The sequence below is a fragment of the Convolutriloba macropyga genome, chromosome 10 (genome assembly GCF_964194025.1).
Source record: "Convolutriloba macropyga chromosome 10, txConMacr16.3, whole genome shotgun sequence".
Lineage (NCBI taxonomy): Eukaryota > Metazoa > Xenacoelomorpha > Acoela > Convolutidae > Convolutriloba > Convolutriloba macropyga.
Window position 1 is genome coordinate 25130381 of NC_134477.1, and position 15146 is coordinate 25145526.

At 34.2% G+C, this 15146-nt stretch overlaps 1 protein-coding gene across 2 annotated transcripts in view; it reads right to left on the minus strand.

Annotated features, from left to right (window-relative positions):
- The window catches only part of LOC142348835 (uncharacterized), a 199139-nt gene that overhangs the window by 85956 nt on the left and 98037 nt on the right, over positions 1 to 15146 (minus strand). For both annotated transcript variants that reach the window (XM_075400369.1, XM_075400368.1), the window contains exons 7-9: positions 13147 to 13286; positions 12743 to 12867; positions 1605 to 1759 (exon numbers count right to left, since the gene is read on the minus strand). In XM_075400369.1, coding sequence (XP_075256484.1) covers positions 1605 to 1759; positions 12743 to 12867; positions 13147 to 13286 — 420 coding nt within the window. The remainder of the gene's footprint in view (positions 1 to 1604; positions 1760 to 12742; positions 12868 to 13146; positions 13287 to 15146) is intronic.

Here is a 15146-nt window from a genome sequence, read left to right on the forward strand (position 1 = left end):
ATCTAAAAACTATGCAGCAGCTTATTATCAAACCTTGGAGGAGGTCCCAGGGCCCCTGATGCCGGAAAAAATTCAAAAACATGAAAAAATTGCAAATATTTTATAAAAATTGGTTAAATTCGTGATATTAAAATCTTGAAAAACATTCCATTAAATCTATAAAATATGCAGTTACGTATTATCAAACCCTGGAGGAAGTTCCGTGGCTCTCGTGGCTAGAGAAGCCTAAACAATGACAAAAAATTAAAAACTTAAAAAATTGCAAGTTTCATTTAAAAAATTGCTAAAACTTGTGATATTAAAAAGTTGAAAATTAATCCATTACCAACAAAAATTTTCCAGTAATTTATTATCAAACCCTAACGGAGGTTTTCTGACCCTTGAGGCTCAAAAAGCCTGAACAATGACTATAGATGTCAAAAAAGAGAAAAATGGGAAAAATTGTCAAAAAAATGTTAAAATTCGTGATGTTACAATCTTGCAAGATATTCCATTACATATAAAAATTATACAGCAACCTATTTTCAAAGCCTAGAGGAGTTTTTTTGGCTCTTGAGGCTGAAAAAACCTTAAAGACAAAAAAAAACGAAAAACAAATTTGTGACATTAAAAGGTTGAAAAACCATTCAATGGCCACTAAAAATTTGTCAGTAAACTATTATCAAACCCCTTAGGAAGTTTTCTGGCACCTGGGTCTGGAGGAACTGAGTAAGGAAAAATAAATGACAAAAAATTGAAAAAAATGCCATTTTGTTTTTTAAAAAATGCTAAAAGTCGTGATGTTAAAATGTTGAAACCATTCCATTACCACTAGAAACTATGCAGTAACCTACCCTATTACTAAAACCTAGAGGAGGTTCCTTGACACCTAGGGCTAATAAAAATTTTAAAATATTAAAATTTTTCAAAAAGCTTGAAAAAAAAATGTGCAAACTAGTATAAATTTGCGTGTTTTTAGCGAGCGGTTGTTCGTCAGTACCTAGAAACGGGGGGGGGTGCATCGAGGGCGAGGGCTGATGGGAGCAACAGTGTGGTGAGGGGAAACAGCGCGCATGGGGTGCGGGCAATAGTGGGGGGGGGGGGTCAAGAGTGGGGGGCTCTTCAACCTCTAAGAACCGCCCTTCACACCATAAGTATAAGTCTCCAAAACAATTTGAGCTGAAAGGCTCTAAGAGCACTTAATGCCCGGTGAGTACTACCTGTTTATCCGTTTTTGATGACGAAAAGTCAAAAGCGTCAGACGAAAATTGGTCAAGCAAAAAATCGCATAAAAAAGACCGGCAGGACTAATATAATTGCTAAACTTCGTTTGAGAGCAATTAATAACACAAATGACGACAAAAGGCATAAATCAAAACAAACTTAGCTTATTCGCGCGTTAATCACCCAATCGGAGATAAGCAATACCCATTGTAGGAATTGGCTTTTTTGCATGTTTCAAAACAGTCCGTAGGAAACCACGTAGACCGTCTTCAGCCACGTCTTTAGCCATACTTCTTGAACAATTAGTTGTCAATTTTACCTAATTGACCCACAAATTTCAATGATAACTCAAGATCTATCATCTTTTGGCTCTTTAGTAATTTCACCAACAAAGTACTCACGACTTGCAGCCGAGCTTCGCCTGGTTCCAGCAGCCTGTTGTCCAAGTGCACCTTTGGAGGAGGCAATCGACATATTTCTGCCTCCCCCTGCAGTGCCCACTGGTTTGTCCATCCGGTCACTAGCAGCAGCCAGCCTTCCTAGTCTACTGTACGTCCTGTAACATTATATATTAACAATAAACAAATAGTTTATTGTTCTGACCCCCTTGTGGGGGAGGAACTATATACTCAAATGGGATTTTTTTTCAATGAATTCTGGCTGATCGATATATTAATCGTAGAGAGTTGTGAGTGGTATCATTAAAAGCACGTAAATCGTAGAATATGGAATTGAAAAAATTTATTCGAACTTCTTCTTTTACAGGGAGTTATCGAGGTTTAAAGTTTTATGAGTATTCGACAGTTTTTATTCAAATTTTTAGTAATTTTTGCTAAAATTTGGAACAATTTTTCTAAAATAACTTAAGTTAAGTTTTAACAGTCGAGTTTTATTGTTACCGTAAGAGATAGAAAAGTATTGCTGAAATGTTTGATTGGAGTTTCTTTGGCTAAAAATTTTGATAAAATTTCCAAAATTCTGACTTTTTTCATCAAAATTTGCACAAATTAAGATTTCTTGGTCCACTTTGTTTATTTTTGCCGAAAGTGAAGAGCTAGATATCGCTGACATAATCTCATTAAACTCCAAAACAAAGATAGTTGAAACTCGGGGACCTATGAAGGTCTTCTGGAATTAAAATGTTGCTGCTTTGCAAATTTAGTTCGATAATTATTCAAAAGTTATCTTTGCTTTTTTAATTATTTGAAGTCTTTCAATCAACAATTGTTCTAATTCGCAAACACTTGGAACACTTGGGGGGTTTTTTGCTGGGTGCGCAGCAAACTTAGGGATAGGTTTGATATCATGGATTCTTACAAACAGAAGTTTTTTTAATTTTTATTTTGATACCGCCTTTTTTCAAAATATTTTGCTTTCGTTTTTCAAATGCTAGTTCCTGACAAACTTTTTAAATCTAGGCTCTATTAATGACAACTGCCATTTACTTAAAGCTGAGGCCAAATGATATTTTGTTTTAAAAAACTTAAGGGTTTCTATGGCTTTGAGGGAGAGTTTTAGTAAACTTCAACTGATTTCTTGTGTTTTGCCTTCATTTTTTTGCAGTCTGATTGCTCAGTCTATCAATTCAAAAATTGAAATGGCTTCTTCAAAAGGTGTAATTAAAACTGAAAAATGAATTCGACTGTTAGCTAGACTGTTTCTTATGTCCTTGAATGTGTTTCTTTTAAGGAAATTTCAGTGGTTTTTGAGCTTGTCAATTTCTCTTTATATTTTTCTGTCAACTTTAAGCTTATTCTAAACGGATTTTTTAAAAATCGGTTTCTAGGTTTTGGTTTTCTTTGTTCATCTGATAATTCCTCATTCAAGCCTAGTTGTTGGTCACACGCATCGAATACATTGTTCGTGTCTGTGTTCTCACAAGTCATTTCTTCACAGCTCTCAGTTTCATTTCTTAAGTTTTTTGAATTCCAAGCATTCTCTCCATGATTTTCTTTCGTTTTTGTTCACATTTTTGTTCGTGTTGCTGTATTTTTCCAAGTTGATTTGCAAGATATCGATTTTGGCTTCTCGTGCTGTGAATCTTATTAAGGCCATTACTTTGAGGTTTGATGTTTTTCTGCCAAGTTATCTAGTGTTTTCTCAATAATTTCTAAGTTCCCTTCCAGTCTATTTTGTGCATCATCTTTTGTAAGTTTTCTTATACGTTCCAGCCAATGGTAATGGATTGATTCTAGCATTTCTATATGCGGTCTGATGTTTTCTCGAACCTGCATATGTTTGAGTGTTTCAGCTAGTTGTTTTTCTGGTTTATTAAATAGAATTTTGTCATCTTTTTCCAGGATAAAATTGTCTTTTATCATTGTTCTAATCGTTTTTAAAGTTTCAGTAACAAGATGGTCCTCTATTGTGTTTTGAATTGTTATGATATTCACCGGTTTCTCGTTTCTTTGTTGTTGGTTGCAATCGTTATTTTGTTTGCCAATTCTTGAGAAAACTCTTGTTGTAAAGTAACCCATTTCTTAAAAGGTTTGCTGTAAAAATTCGTTGTAAAAATTTTTAAAAAATCAATATATTCTGTATGCTGCCTCTTTGGAATTAGCTGTGTTGTTTGGAACTGTATCTATTGGTTCTGTGATTTATTGGGTAAATTAAATTATTTGGGCTTCAAATGTGTCAAGACTAATAAATTTCTATGGAATCTGATTCAATTGTAAGTTTTAAAACTTGTTTTATTGTTGTAAAATGATGTTGTAAATGTTTAAAATTATGTTCAGGGTCTTCTATGACTGCGGTTCTTTGAGAAAACTGTAAAAATTTGTAATTTTGTTTTCAAAATTCTTAAGGTATAAAAGATTAAGAAAGTTGCTAAATTAATCACTAAATTTTTGAAATTTTAAAATGATCTCAACAGGGTTTCCTAAGTGACAAGGGCAACTAACTAGAAGCGTTCAAACACCTTGCACTTGTAATAACCTGACGAAACGAAAAGAGTGTAAAAATTGAATGTTGAATTAAAATAACCGATGCTTTTCGTTCATAAGAACTCATCAAGGTAATCACAAATTAAGTATTTACGAAATTTACAGTTCTATTTATATCAAAAAGTTCATTTCAATTAGTCAGTTTGACTGGTATTAGTCTGTCGTTGAGATGTTTAGTCATGTGTTCTTTCGTTTTCTGCGATCTCTGATTGTATTATATGCATTTTTTTTGGATTTTTCTCCCATTTGCGTGTAATTTCGTTTGTTTCCTTGTTGTTCAGTTTTGCGGTGCTGTTCGTCGTCATGTTCCATGGCATTTAACATTTAGGTTCGTCATCCGTTCCCTGGTCCCTCTGGGTGTTTCCTGGGCTGTAAATCGCTTTGAAATAATGTTTTTGAAATATTTCACCTTTTCAATTCAAAAAAATTTAAATTTTGAATTTTTCCAAAGTTCTTTTTCCATAGCATTTGGGTTGAGTTTCTATCGTGGGATAAATGTTGTTGAAGTAGTCTGGTTGTCTTCTATTTCCAATATTCATTGTTCCATTTTTTCGTAATGTGTGGCTGATAAGTAAGTAAAAACCAAAATTTTTGATTTTAGTTTGGATGCCACCCGCTCTGGGAGGCGTCTTATGGCTGGGACATCATCCACTTTGGCATGCCTCGGTTGGTTACACTTGTGATATCCTCCTTGTTCTCTTTCCACTTGCTGTTTTTCCTGATTTTTTTGGGATTGTTCGCAGTTGATTGTTTATTGTTGTTCTTGGGATTCTGCCTAGTTCCTACACTTCCGACTTTGGCAATTTGGGGTTTCAGATTGAATGAGGCCTGTCGTTCCCCTTTTTACTTTTTTCTAGTTTTCTTCAATTTTGCACAATTTTATTTTTCTTCTTTTGAGATTACTGCTTAGTCCCTACACTTCCGACTTTAGCAGTTTTTGCATTTGTGTTTGTTTAACATTCTTTCTCTTTAATTTTTCTTCTTTTTGTTTCTGCTGAGTCCCTACACCTCTGACTTCAGTAGTTTTCATTTTGACACTTCATTCCGAGAAAAAATAAAAATTATTGCCCATTTTTGCTATTGCTTTTGTTTTATTTGAGTATTGTCACAATACTTAACAATCTAACTGAACAAGCTCTAACAGTTTTGTAACCGAACATATTTATTATGTTCATAAAAAATGGATTTAAGCGTTGTGACACCGTTCTCTTTCGGAATCAGGTAGAGATTTATATGTCTACCCTGTATTTGTTGTTAACTTTTGTTGTCGTATGCCAAACATTGGGAAGTTAAAGTTCTCAGTGGTCAATGGTTGAAACATAAATGAACTTAATAGCTGATATCAGTATTTAGCTAATGATTTTTTTGACTTTCAAATCAAATTTTTACGAAACAAAGTAAAAGTTTTTGTCCTGGTTTGTTTTTTCTTTCTTATTTTACAATGATGCATCAGTTTCGTCACGTAGCCTCATTATTGAGAGATTTCTTTAATATATTGTTGAACCAAACAATATATTTTCTGTAGGTTGAACGTTTTGACTGATGTCTTCAGGGCTTAGAAAATATTTTTCAGAATTTTGTGATTATTAGATACATTTCAATATTTGTGGCTCTTTTTGCTGCCATTTTGAGATCGTTTTACAAAAAAGAGTAAATGATGTTCAAAGGAGACGCAAATTAAGATATAATTTTCTCGCAGTTAATATTTTTTTTGAATTTAATGGCTTCAACACTGTGGTTTCGTAAAATTGTTTGTTAAATTTTTTAGTTCTGCTTGTAATTTATCTTGTTTTATAGTCTTATGACTTAGTCTCACTAATAACAGGCCAAATTAGTTTTCAAAGAAGTTGCAAGATAAACTGTCTACTCTTTTAGTAGAAAGTTTGTGTTGGCTATGACTGTTGAAGTCATTTGTTTTTTAAAAAAGACAATGGATTTCTGAGATTGGTCAATTTCATTTTTGCTAACTTGTAGCTAAGCATCTCATTAGACAAGCCACATCTCTTATCCTTTGAACAAAAATTTGCTCTTTATAACGGTTTTATTGTCCTCAACTGGTCTTTGTTCTCGGTACGACCAGTTTTGAACATAGCTGGCAGACTGCCAGAAAATAGCCGCAATAGATTTGTAGATCGGCAGTCTAAAAAAAACAGTAAAAAAGATAGACAAAAAAATTCGCCTTTTCATTGAAGGCTGATCTGTTATTTTGATTAAAAATCTGTATAAGTTATTGCTGCCTCTATTAGCTGATCTCAAATAACATTCATTTAGAGTGGCACACACCCATTTGACCTTATCTCTTCGAATTAAAGTAAATAAAAGTCAATTTTAAAGAGAGGAAGTCATTTTTGAGAGTGAGGTAAATCAAAGGTGACCAAAAATTTAATCACGCGCATGAACAAAAAAATTGCTCCACTAAGAGCGAAAAATGACGTCACACATGCAATTCAGTTGAAATTGCATGAACGAATGAACAAAAAAGGGCTGTGACGTCATATGTAACAAAAATCATGACGACGAAATAAAAAAAACCAAGAGAAGGCCAATAATAGCCCCAGCTATCGCTGTGCGGCTATTAATAAAACATTCGTGACTTTTGCATATCGACAATTTTTGTAGGTTTTGTTTTTTTCAAAGTATCATAGTAATGGGCGGTCCTCTGATCATTTGAAAAAAGCCAGCCAGACTTTTTAATGCTTTTTGGCAAACAGCTTAATGTTTAATTGGCTGGGACATCGTTTTCGTGCAAGTTTTTTCGTGCACATTTCGTACAAATTTTTTCTTTTTGCCTGTAGTCATTCTTTTTGTAGTCGCATGATATATCCTGGATAATGACAGGTACCCATCGCGCTCTATAGATGTATAAAAGAAACTCTCATTGATTTCAATTCATGCATAAATTTCTAATCAGTTTGACATTAAAAAGCAAAAAGGCAAGATTAAAAAAAAATACTTTATATTTGTAACTATTTGATTTTTATCGCCTTTTGTTTTGGTATGCATATTATGGTATTTACCGGTCTCATCTGCCCTCTTAGGTAGATTGTTTTATTCATTTAGTATTTTGTTGAACAATTTGTTTATATGTTAATTTTTTAATCTCTTCCGCATTTGGTAGACAATTAAGTGAAAAATGTAGATGATCGGGGTCGGAACTTTATGTGCGAACGCACATTACCGAGCCTCCTTGTTGTTAATATATAATATCTAGTTGGCTAATTGGTCACAGGCTTGAATCGTATTTTTACGCAAAAACTATATAACATTGTCTGACACCGATAAATGATTTTATTGCAACAGTAAGTTTGGCTCAAAACAACGACAGACAATTTGTGCCACGTTTTTGCGTTAAATTTTAGTAGCAATGAAGAAGGAGCAATTCCCATTGCTCACCCAAATAGAGGTGAGCATCTCTATAAATCGCCAACGAGACGGGACAGATAACCCAATACATTACTCGCCCAATAAGAGGGGGGTAAAGACTCCGTCTTTTAACCTCTCCCAACAACGGTGGAACTGGAATTTTAACTGTTCGATAATTTTTAATCAAGAACAATTGCAACAAACAACGATAATCTGAATTTAAATTCCAAAAAAGCAAAGCGGGACAAGTCCTGAAATACAAACCAAAGAATTGAATGAAAAACCAATAACTACTGTACCCGACCAGTAGACCAATTGAATAATGACAACCAAACAAACTCAATAAATTAAAAGAAAAATAGAAATACTAGCATTGCTTAAATTATCTAAGCTAATATTCTGGCAAATTTTATCTTTTAAAAATACTCAATAATCCACGCAAAACCTTTAAAAATGCATTGGCTGATAAATATCGAAAAACTCAAAAAAAACATACCCGGCAGATTGCCGGAAAATAGCCGCCATTGATTCCAATAAATGATTGGGATTGAAATAACAGAAGATATTAAAAAAAAGAATTTTGTACAAAAACATTTTTTTAAGTCCGATTTATTTTGATGGCATTTCGTGGTTGAACATACTTCTGTTTTAGAGAGAGGCTACAGGGGCTACCATCAATAACAATAAGCATTAGAGATGGTAAATAAGATTAATAGGAACGACGTTCAAATAGCGGGCATCTAAAATTGGGCTTTATGGGTTTATGGCTTTAGGGCTTTATCCCTTTTCTATTTCTGACTTCAATTTTTTATACTGACTCTGTTCATTTTGAATTGCTTTGCTGAGCAACTGATGTTCAAAATCACTTTTAGCAGAATGAGAGAAGAGAAAAACTAGCCTAGAGAAGTCAAAAAGATTTCACGCAAAATGTTGAAAAGGCGGCAAAATGAGGTAAAGCGAAACATTTTTTTATTCGACGAAGTAAAAAAAAAATAGGAGCGCTATAATAGCCGGCTGAGAAGATGAGGGCGGCTATTAACAATTCAAAAGAAAATTGCAAATGTAGTTAAAAGCTGCTAAAACTTGTGATATTGATGTCTTCAAAATTATTTCGTTGTCAAATAACCCATCTGCAAATCCTAAAAAAATTTACTGAATCTTTAACATCGATGAACTAAAAACAAACAAATTTGAAAAATTCAGATTGCAACTTTGAAAAATCGCTAAAAATTGTGACATAAAAATGTTCAAAACTATTTTGTTTTTTCCAATAAAACATTCACCAAAACTTCGTGAAGCCCTCGGAAAGTTTCAATGACCCTTTAGGATCGATGAATATGCCTGAAAATTTTCAAAAAAATTGAAAAAAAATCGCAAAAATTACTAATTTTGGTTAGTTAAGATCTTCACCAAAACAGACAATTTTGTGGCCCGGAAATTAAGGCTCGCAAAAGAAATCATGAAATTTGAAAAACGTTAATATAATAACCTTGCAACAAAAACTTCAAAATAACAAAAACAAAAGACAAATTAGACCATTTTGGGCTCAAAATCTTAAAAAAGGCACTTTTCATTTTGAATTTAGGAGTTATCACCAGGTTCAGCACCAAAAAGACTACAAAACCAGCTTAGGGCCTCTAATCAAACTTAATGCTGAATTACCTGTTCATCCAGCTTTCAACACAAAATGGAAAAATGTGTAAAAACAACATAAAAAAACAGCATAGCGGCAAGACTCCAAAACTGACTCCAAGCGTAATTTAAGCCTATCCCACCTCTAGGCTAAAAAACAAAAACTAGCCACTCCGTTAAGTCATTCAGATTGAAACCGAAAACGAAGGATGCAGGATTGGAAAATTAAAACATAACCGACTAACATGGGGCGAACTGCTCTCAAACGACCGGCGTGCGGTTGGCTTCGTCAGTAGCTGGCCACGGTTTGGTTTAGTGAGCCTAACTTTAGCCTGATTGGACTCTGCAACTTTTAAATTTCTAGCTTTGTTAGCAAATAGATCAAGTAAAACTGATATTTTAAAAATTTGCAAAATTTTGCGAAACTAAAAAGAAAAGCTTCCAGATTTCGCAGTAAAAATGTTCCGAACTATTTTTGGTCTCTGGAGTTATGTCAACTTACCTATCTGCAAGACTTGAAAAACTTTGTTCGCGACTAATGATCGTTGAACTCAGAAAAGGACGAAAATATTTAAAAAGTTTGAAAACAATCGCTAATTTTAACAAAATCTTGCTAGAATTCAAGATAATAAAATCTTCAAAACCAATTAATTTTCTCAAGAGACTATCCAGTATCCCTAATTCAATCTTTAAAAAGACTCACTGGCTCATAAAGAATCTTGGAACAAAATGATAATTTTCCAAAAATTTGGGGAAAAAAATAAAATCAAAATTCATCAAAAATGTCGCCCACCGAAGCTTTAAATTTTCTCATTTAACAGAAATTCCCCAGACCAATTTCCTTCCACTAAAATAAACCTCAAGTGATATCAATCAAATCGAAGGGTCGCTGAAACAAATAAGAAAATTATTTTCTAACAAAAACTACCCCACACAGTATAAAGATACACGGCAGATTGCTGGAAAATAGCCACCATTGATTCCAATAACCCCGATTTTGATAAAATAGAAAAAAATGATTCATGTACAAAAATATTTCAAACGTGTAAGCAATTTTGATTTCATTTCGTTGTTAGACAAACGACTGCTTCTAAATGAGGGGATGCAGGGGCTACTATCAATACCAATAAGTATTAGAGATAGTATATAAGAACAAAGTTCAAGTAGCGGGCATCTAAAATTGGTCTCTAAAGGTTTATCTCGTATCTGAAATTGATTTTGTCTTTTCTCCTTATTCTGTTCATTTTAGATTTCTTTGTTGAGCAACTACTGTTTAGAAGCACTTTGAGCAGAATACTGGAAGAATGAAACTGGCCCAGAAAAGTTGAAAAATTTCATGCAAAATATCGAAAAAGTGGCAGAAAGAGGCAAAGGGATACAAATTTTTATTCGCTGAAGTAAAAAAAAACATAGCATGACATCTCCTGAATTATAAATCAAAGAAATGAAGCAACTGAAGACAACAATATCAGCCTCCTTAAAAATGGTCTCCGATAAAAATTAAATCATATACAAAAACGTCATACCAGAAAGTCATATACCAGAAAATGAACAGAACACAAAAGTCGAAAAAAAATCCTTTGGAAAAATAGTGTTACTAAAGTTTCCATTCCCAGCAACTTCAACTTCAGCACATTAGGAGACATTAGCACAAAAGGAGTTTAGACAGCAAACACAAACTTTGTAGAAACCACTGCAGGTAAAGCAAACAGCGCACCCACAACACAAATATGGAAAAGAAAACTTACATTACGGATGCAATTGAAAACTAGTGGCATCAAAGTCAATATAACACACAATTATAACTTGAACTCTTCAACTTCTATCGCAATATCTATTAAAAAGCATATCTCAACATTGCTTAAACAATTGGGGACCCCGCAAATAAAGAAGCAACAAATGCAGACAACGATAAAAAATAATCACAAACTAAAATTCTTAAATAGATACAATTATGCGTAATTGGAGAGCAAATAAGACCTATCAGTGATGAGACTATCCGAGAGGACAACAAAAATACAATTACAAAAAAGACAAAAGAAAAAAATCATAAATATTTTTAAACAAGTAATGTCAACGTCGTGAAATCTGTTAGATATGATTGAAAACTATTAAATAAGATTCCGATATGGCACATTTTGAAGCGAGATCAGTCAATGTTGAGATTGAGTGAACGAACAACAAAAACTACAAGATCTCGCAAAATCCGAAAAAATCACAAATAAATGTTGAAAACAAGCGACGTCAGAGTCGTCAATACCTGCAGTTCTTAAATACAAAACTAAATTAACTAAAATATTCATAACAAAAGAGCTAATGAAAGCTGGCTGACAACAACAAAAAAGAAACTATAAGCGGCGCAATGCGAAGAAAATATTTTTCGAAAGCTGGTGGTGTCAAGGCAGCCAAAACTTTTAGATATGAATGAAAACTTTGGAATTGATCCAACTTGTACTCATGAGGTAGCCACTTAGAGCTGTCCATAATAAGAATTAGCGACAGAACACAAAACTACAAAAGATGAAGATGTCCAAAAATACTAACATTCTTTCATATCATTTTGTGTCGGAGTCGTTAAAGTCTTTAACTTCAGCTCAAATCAATAAATTAATTTAAACTTGTCTCAGTAGAGAGCAATACGACCTATTATCGATAAGACTACATAAACCAACAAGAAGAACTTCACAAAAACAGGCGAAATCCAAAAAATGACTCATTCACGAAAACAAATAGAGTAAAAGTCTGAAAACCATTAATTGCCTTTTAAGGGGTTTAAGGGGTACTGCATTTCAAAACTATTCGTAAAGAAAATGAAAAGAAAGCAGCAAAAACAGAAGTCAAATTGCAGCGCGTGAAAAATTTGCACTCGAAAACTGAATCTGCTTAAACACCATTCCTCACATCACTCTAGACAGCACTTTGAAAAATGTCGCCCCTCTGATTACTCCAGTGTGACTAAAATCACTTCTCCGATTTGACTTCTCACTGACAAAAGACCAAAATAAGTGTGAACAGATAAAATACAGCTCACCAATACAATTTAAATTGTGAATTATAAAAAAGGAGCACAATAATAGCCTGCTGAGAAGATGAGGGGGGCTATTAAAAACTGGGAAACGGATACAGAAAGTGCTAAGAGACGTCTAAATCAGAAAAAAAGCTCAATGCATCTGAAAGTATTGTGACTGAAGAATGATATTGGTGAAAAATGCTCCAAACGTACAGTTACTTATGGTTTAGAAAAGGCACTTAACCCAAAAAAAACTAGATGAAAAAAAGAGAAAAACTGTTTAAAACAAGTCGCAGGTGATCAAAAATTTTCCTCGCATAGGTTATTTTGCCTCGCATTTTGAGTTTTCTCGTTCTCTCAAAATTTGGCATGATCAGAAAATCAATATTCTCTCTGCTCTTCAATTAATTCAGCGGTTTGACCTAAACTCTTAGTTTTCACGTGCAGCAGACTTTTAACTGTTTTAAATGCAGTCCAAAATATCGATAAAAAGGACTCTCCACCAAAACTCCACTTCGAGTCGTAAAACGACAGAGCTCCGATACAATCCAAATTCTTGTTTGAAAAGCTTTGTTGAAAAGCAATGAGGTACCTTAGATTTTCCTCCAGTTCCAGAGGATTGGCCTGCTGATATCCGACAATTGTGTGAGGAATCTTCGCCATTGCACTATCCTCTCTAGATCCACCACCCAGATTATATACGGACTCGTCAAGACCCTACAACGTACGACATTTCACTACTTGTCAGCATTTTTTAGAGCTACGGACTTATGCAAAAACTGCCAAATTTAAATTAAAACTATCCTAAATTTTATGGACTAAATCCTAAAACTGGCTCTCTTCACTTATAGACTTTAAACTTTAAGTTGATTAGACATCCTTTTTCCTTATTTATTTTGTTCGATATTTGGTCTTTGTTTTAGCGGACACACAAGGTTACCGCGCTCTGTTATTACAAAGGACTAAATGCCTAAAAGACAACTGGATTGCACACACCTTGGGCTCGTCGCCTCCCCAGTCTTTTTCCTTCTGATCTTTGGGTGGCTTGGGAATCAGCTCCGGGTTAGTCTCTGCCCACTGGGCAAACTTGTGTTCCAACTCAACCTTCTCATGTGGGAGCATACGGTAAATATCCTCTGGAACACAAAACATAACCGACTAACAAAAGGGGGGTCAAACTCTAAGAAACGAGGTCAAACTCTTTTTCGAGACGAAAAATCGGTCAAGCGAAAAATCGCATTAAAACCGCAGGACTAATATAATTTCTGTTGGCATTGGTGTTCTCTTGTAAAATTATCAAGTAGCAAGCAAACACTTCGATCTTGAATGAAAAAAAAACAGAAATCTGCTAATGAAAATTTGCTCATCAGTAATAGGCAATGAGTACATAAGTGGCAAACACAATTGTCACACTACAGGTGGGAATTTAAAGGCGACAGAATCTCTAATCTCAATCTATTCTACCCATGACCAGGCGTCAACACTACGAAGCCAATAGACTTCAGTTTCTTGGGCTTGACTTTCACGACTGCAGCACCCTGCTACAAGTCAATCTGTTCTTGAAAACAATGTTTTGAGGAAGTGTCACGCCCCTATTTCGTCCCTCATAGTTACGTGATGATATTCCTTAAAATATCCATAATTAAGTGCTTTATATTAATAAATATTCATTTAGTTTCAAGGCCATATATAGCCAGTACTTCCATCTAGGCCTGTAACCCCTAATTTGTTTATGTTTATGAAAAACAACCGCAGATTGACAGTTTTACTAGCAAACACTTCAAGTGCCTAAAAGCCTCAATATTTACTTTTTTGAGTTTCTTGATGATAAATTCACATAATCAGTAAATAACTTTGTGAGAGATTATCTACTTGGTGAAGTAATTATTCTGATAAAGTAGGTGCTAATACGGAACTTGTATATGTACTTAACAAACATCAAGAGACGTACAAAAGCCGGAAATTGCCCAACTTGAAAATCAGTAAATATTTGCGAAGGACCAATACAACTCAAGGCACAGTCCTGCGGACCCAACTATCACCAGAACACCGGAGAACCAGCCTGACAATCAGTTGCCTATCATCTTATAAAAACCTGATAAAACTTGAGAAACTTCTTACTAATGTTACTGATTAATTCTCGCCTAATTAATTAAAGATTGAACTGGAAATTCTCTTGAAAAACTTCCAAGTTTGACAGACTTTGTTAAAGCAGAAACTTAGGCTAACGGGACTCAAAATACAAGGCAAACTAGTGGATGTATCACGCATCCGAACCGCTCAATAAAAGGCTATTACTAGCTAATTTCATTCAAAATATATCTGCTAAAAATCGTACTGTGAAACATCAAAATAAGTCCTTGTAAAACGGCAATTATTCAAGTTAATTACTCCTCATATAAACCACAATAACACCTCGAGGAACACTATTAAAAGTCAGTGCGTAACATGGTGACAGGAGTTATTAACTGTTTTCCAGTTTAACGAACCGATATTTCGATAAATTCCTCGATAAATTTGATATTTTCTTTTATTTTGTTGTTTTCTTTCTTCTCTTCTTCTTCATTACCTTAAGATCCTCCAATCATCTAGAATCACATCCAGCACTTCCTTCTCGACCAAAATGATAACGCACAAAGCAGTAACAAAGGAAAGAATGGGTGGAAACTGTGTTTGCGTCTACGTGGTCTAAGTGTAACAACAATTCAAAAGTGTTTGAGTGGACACTAACTGGAACAAAACTCAACCACAGCCGCCACAACGGACAAAAACAACACAGGGTATTTACAAACGAGGATATTGTGAGTAAATAATTTTGTAAAATTAATTTTGGTGCTTTATTTATGTCAATTTATAAAGAACAAATTCTCCCCGCTATTAATAATTGTCGCGCTTCCCCCAATTTTGTTGAACATATCGAAGGCAATAACATCAACTACACCCATAACAGCAATAAAACACAAGCTCAGATAGTAAGCGCTTTTTCCTCTTCAGCT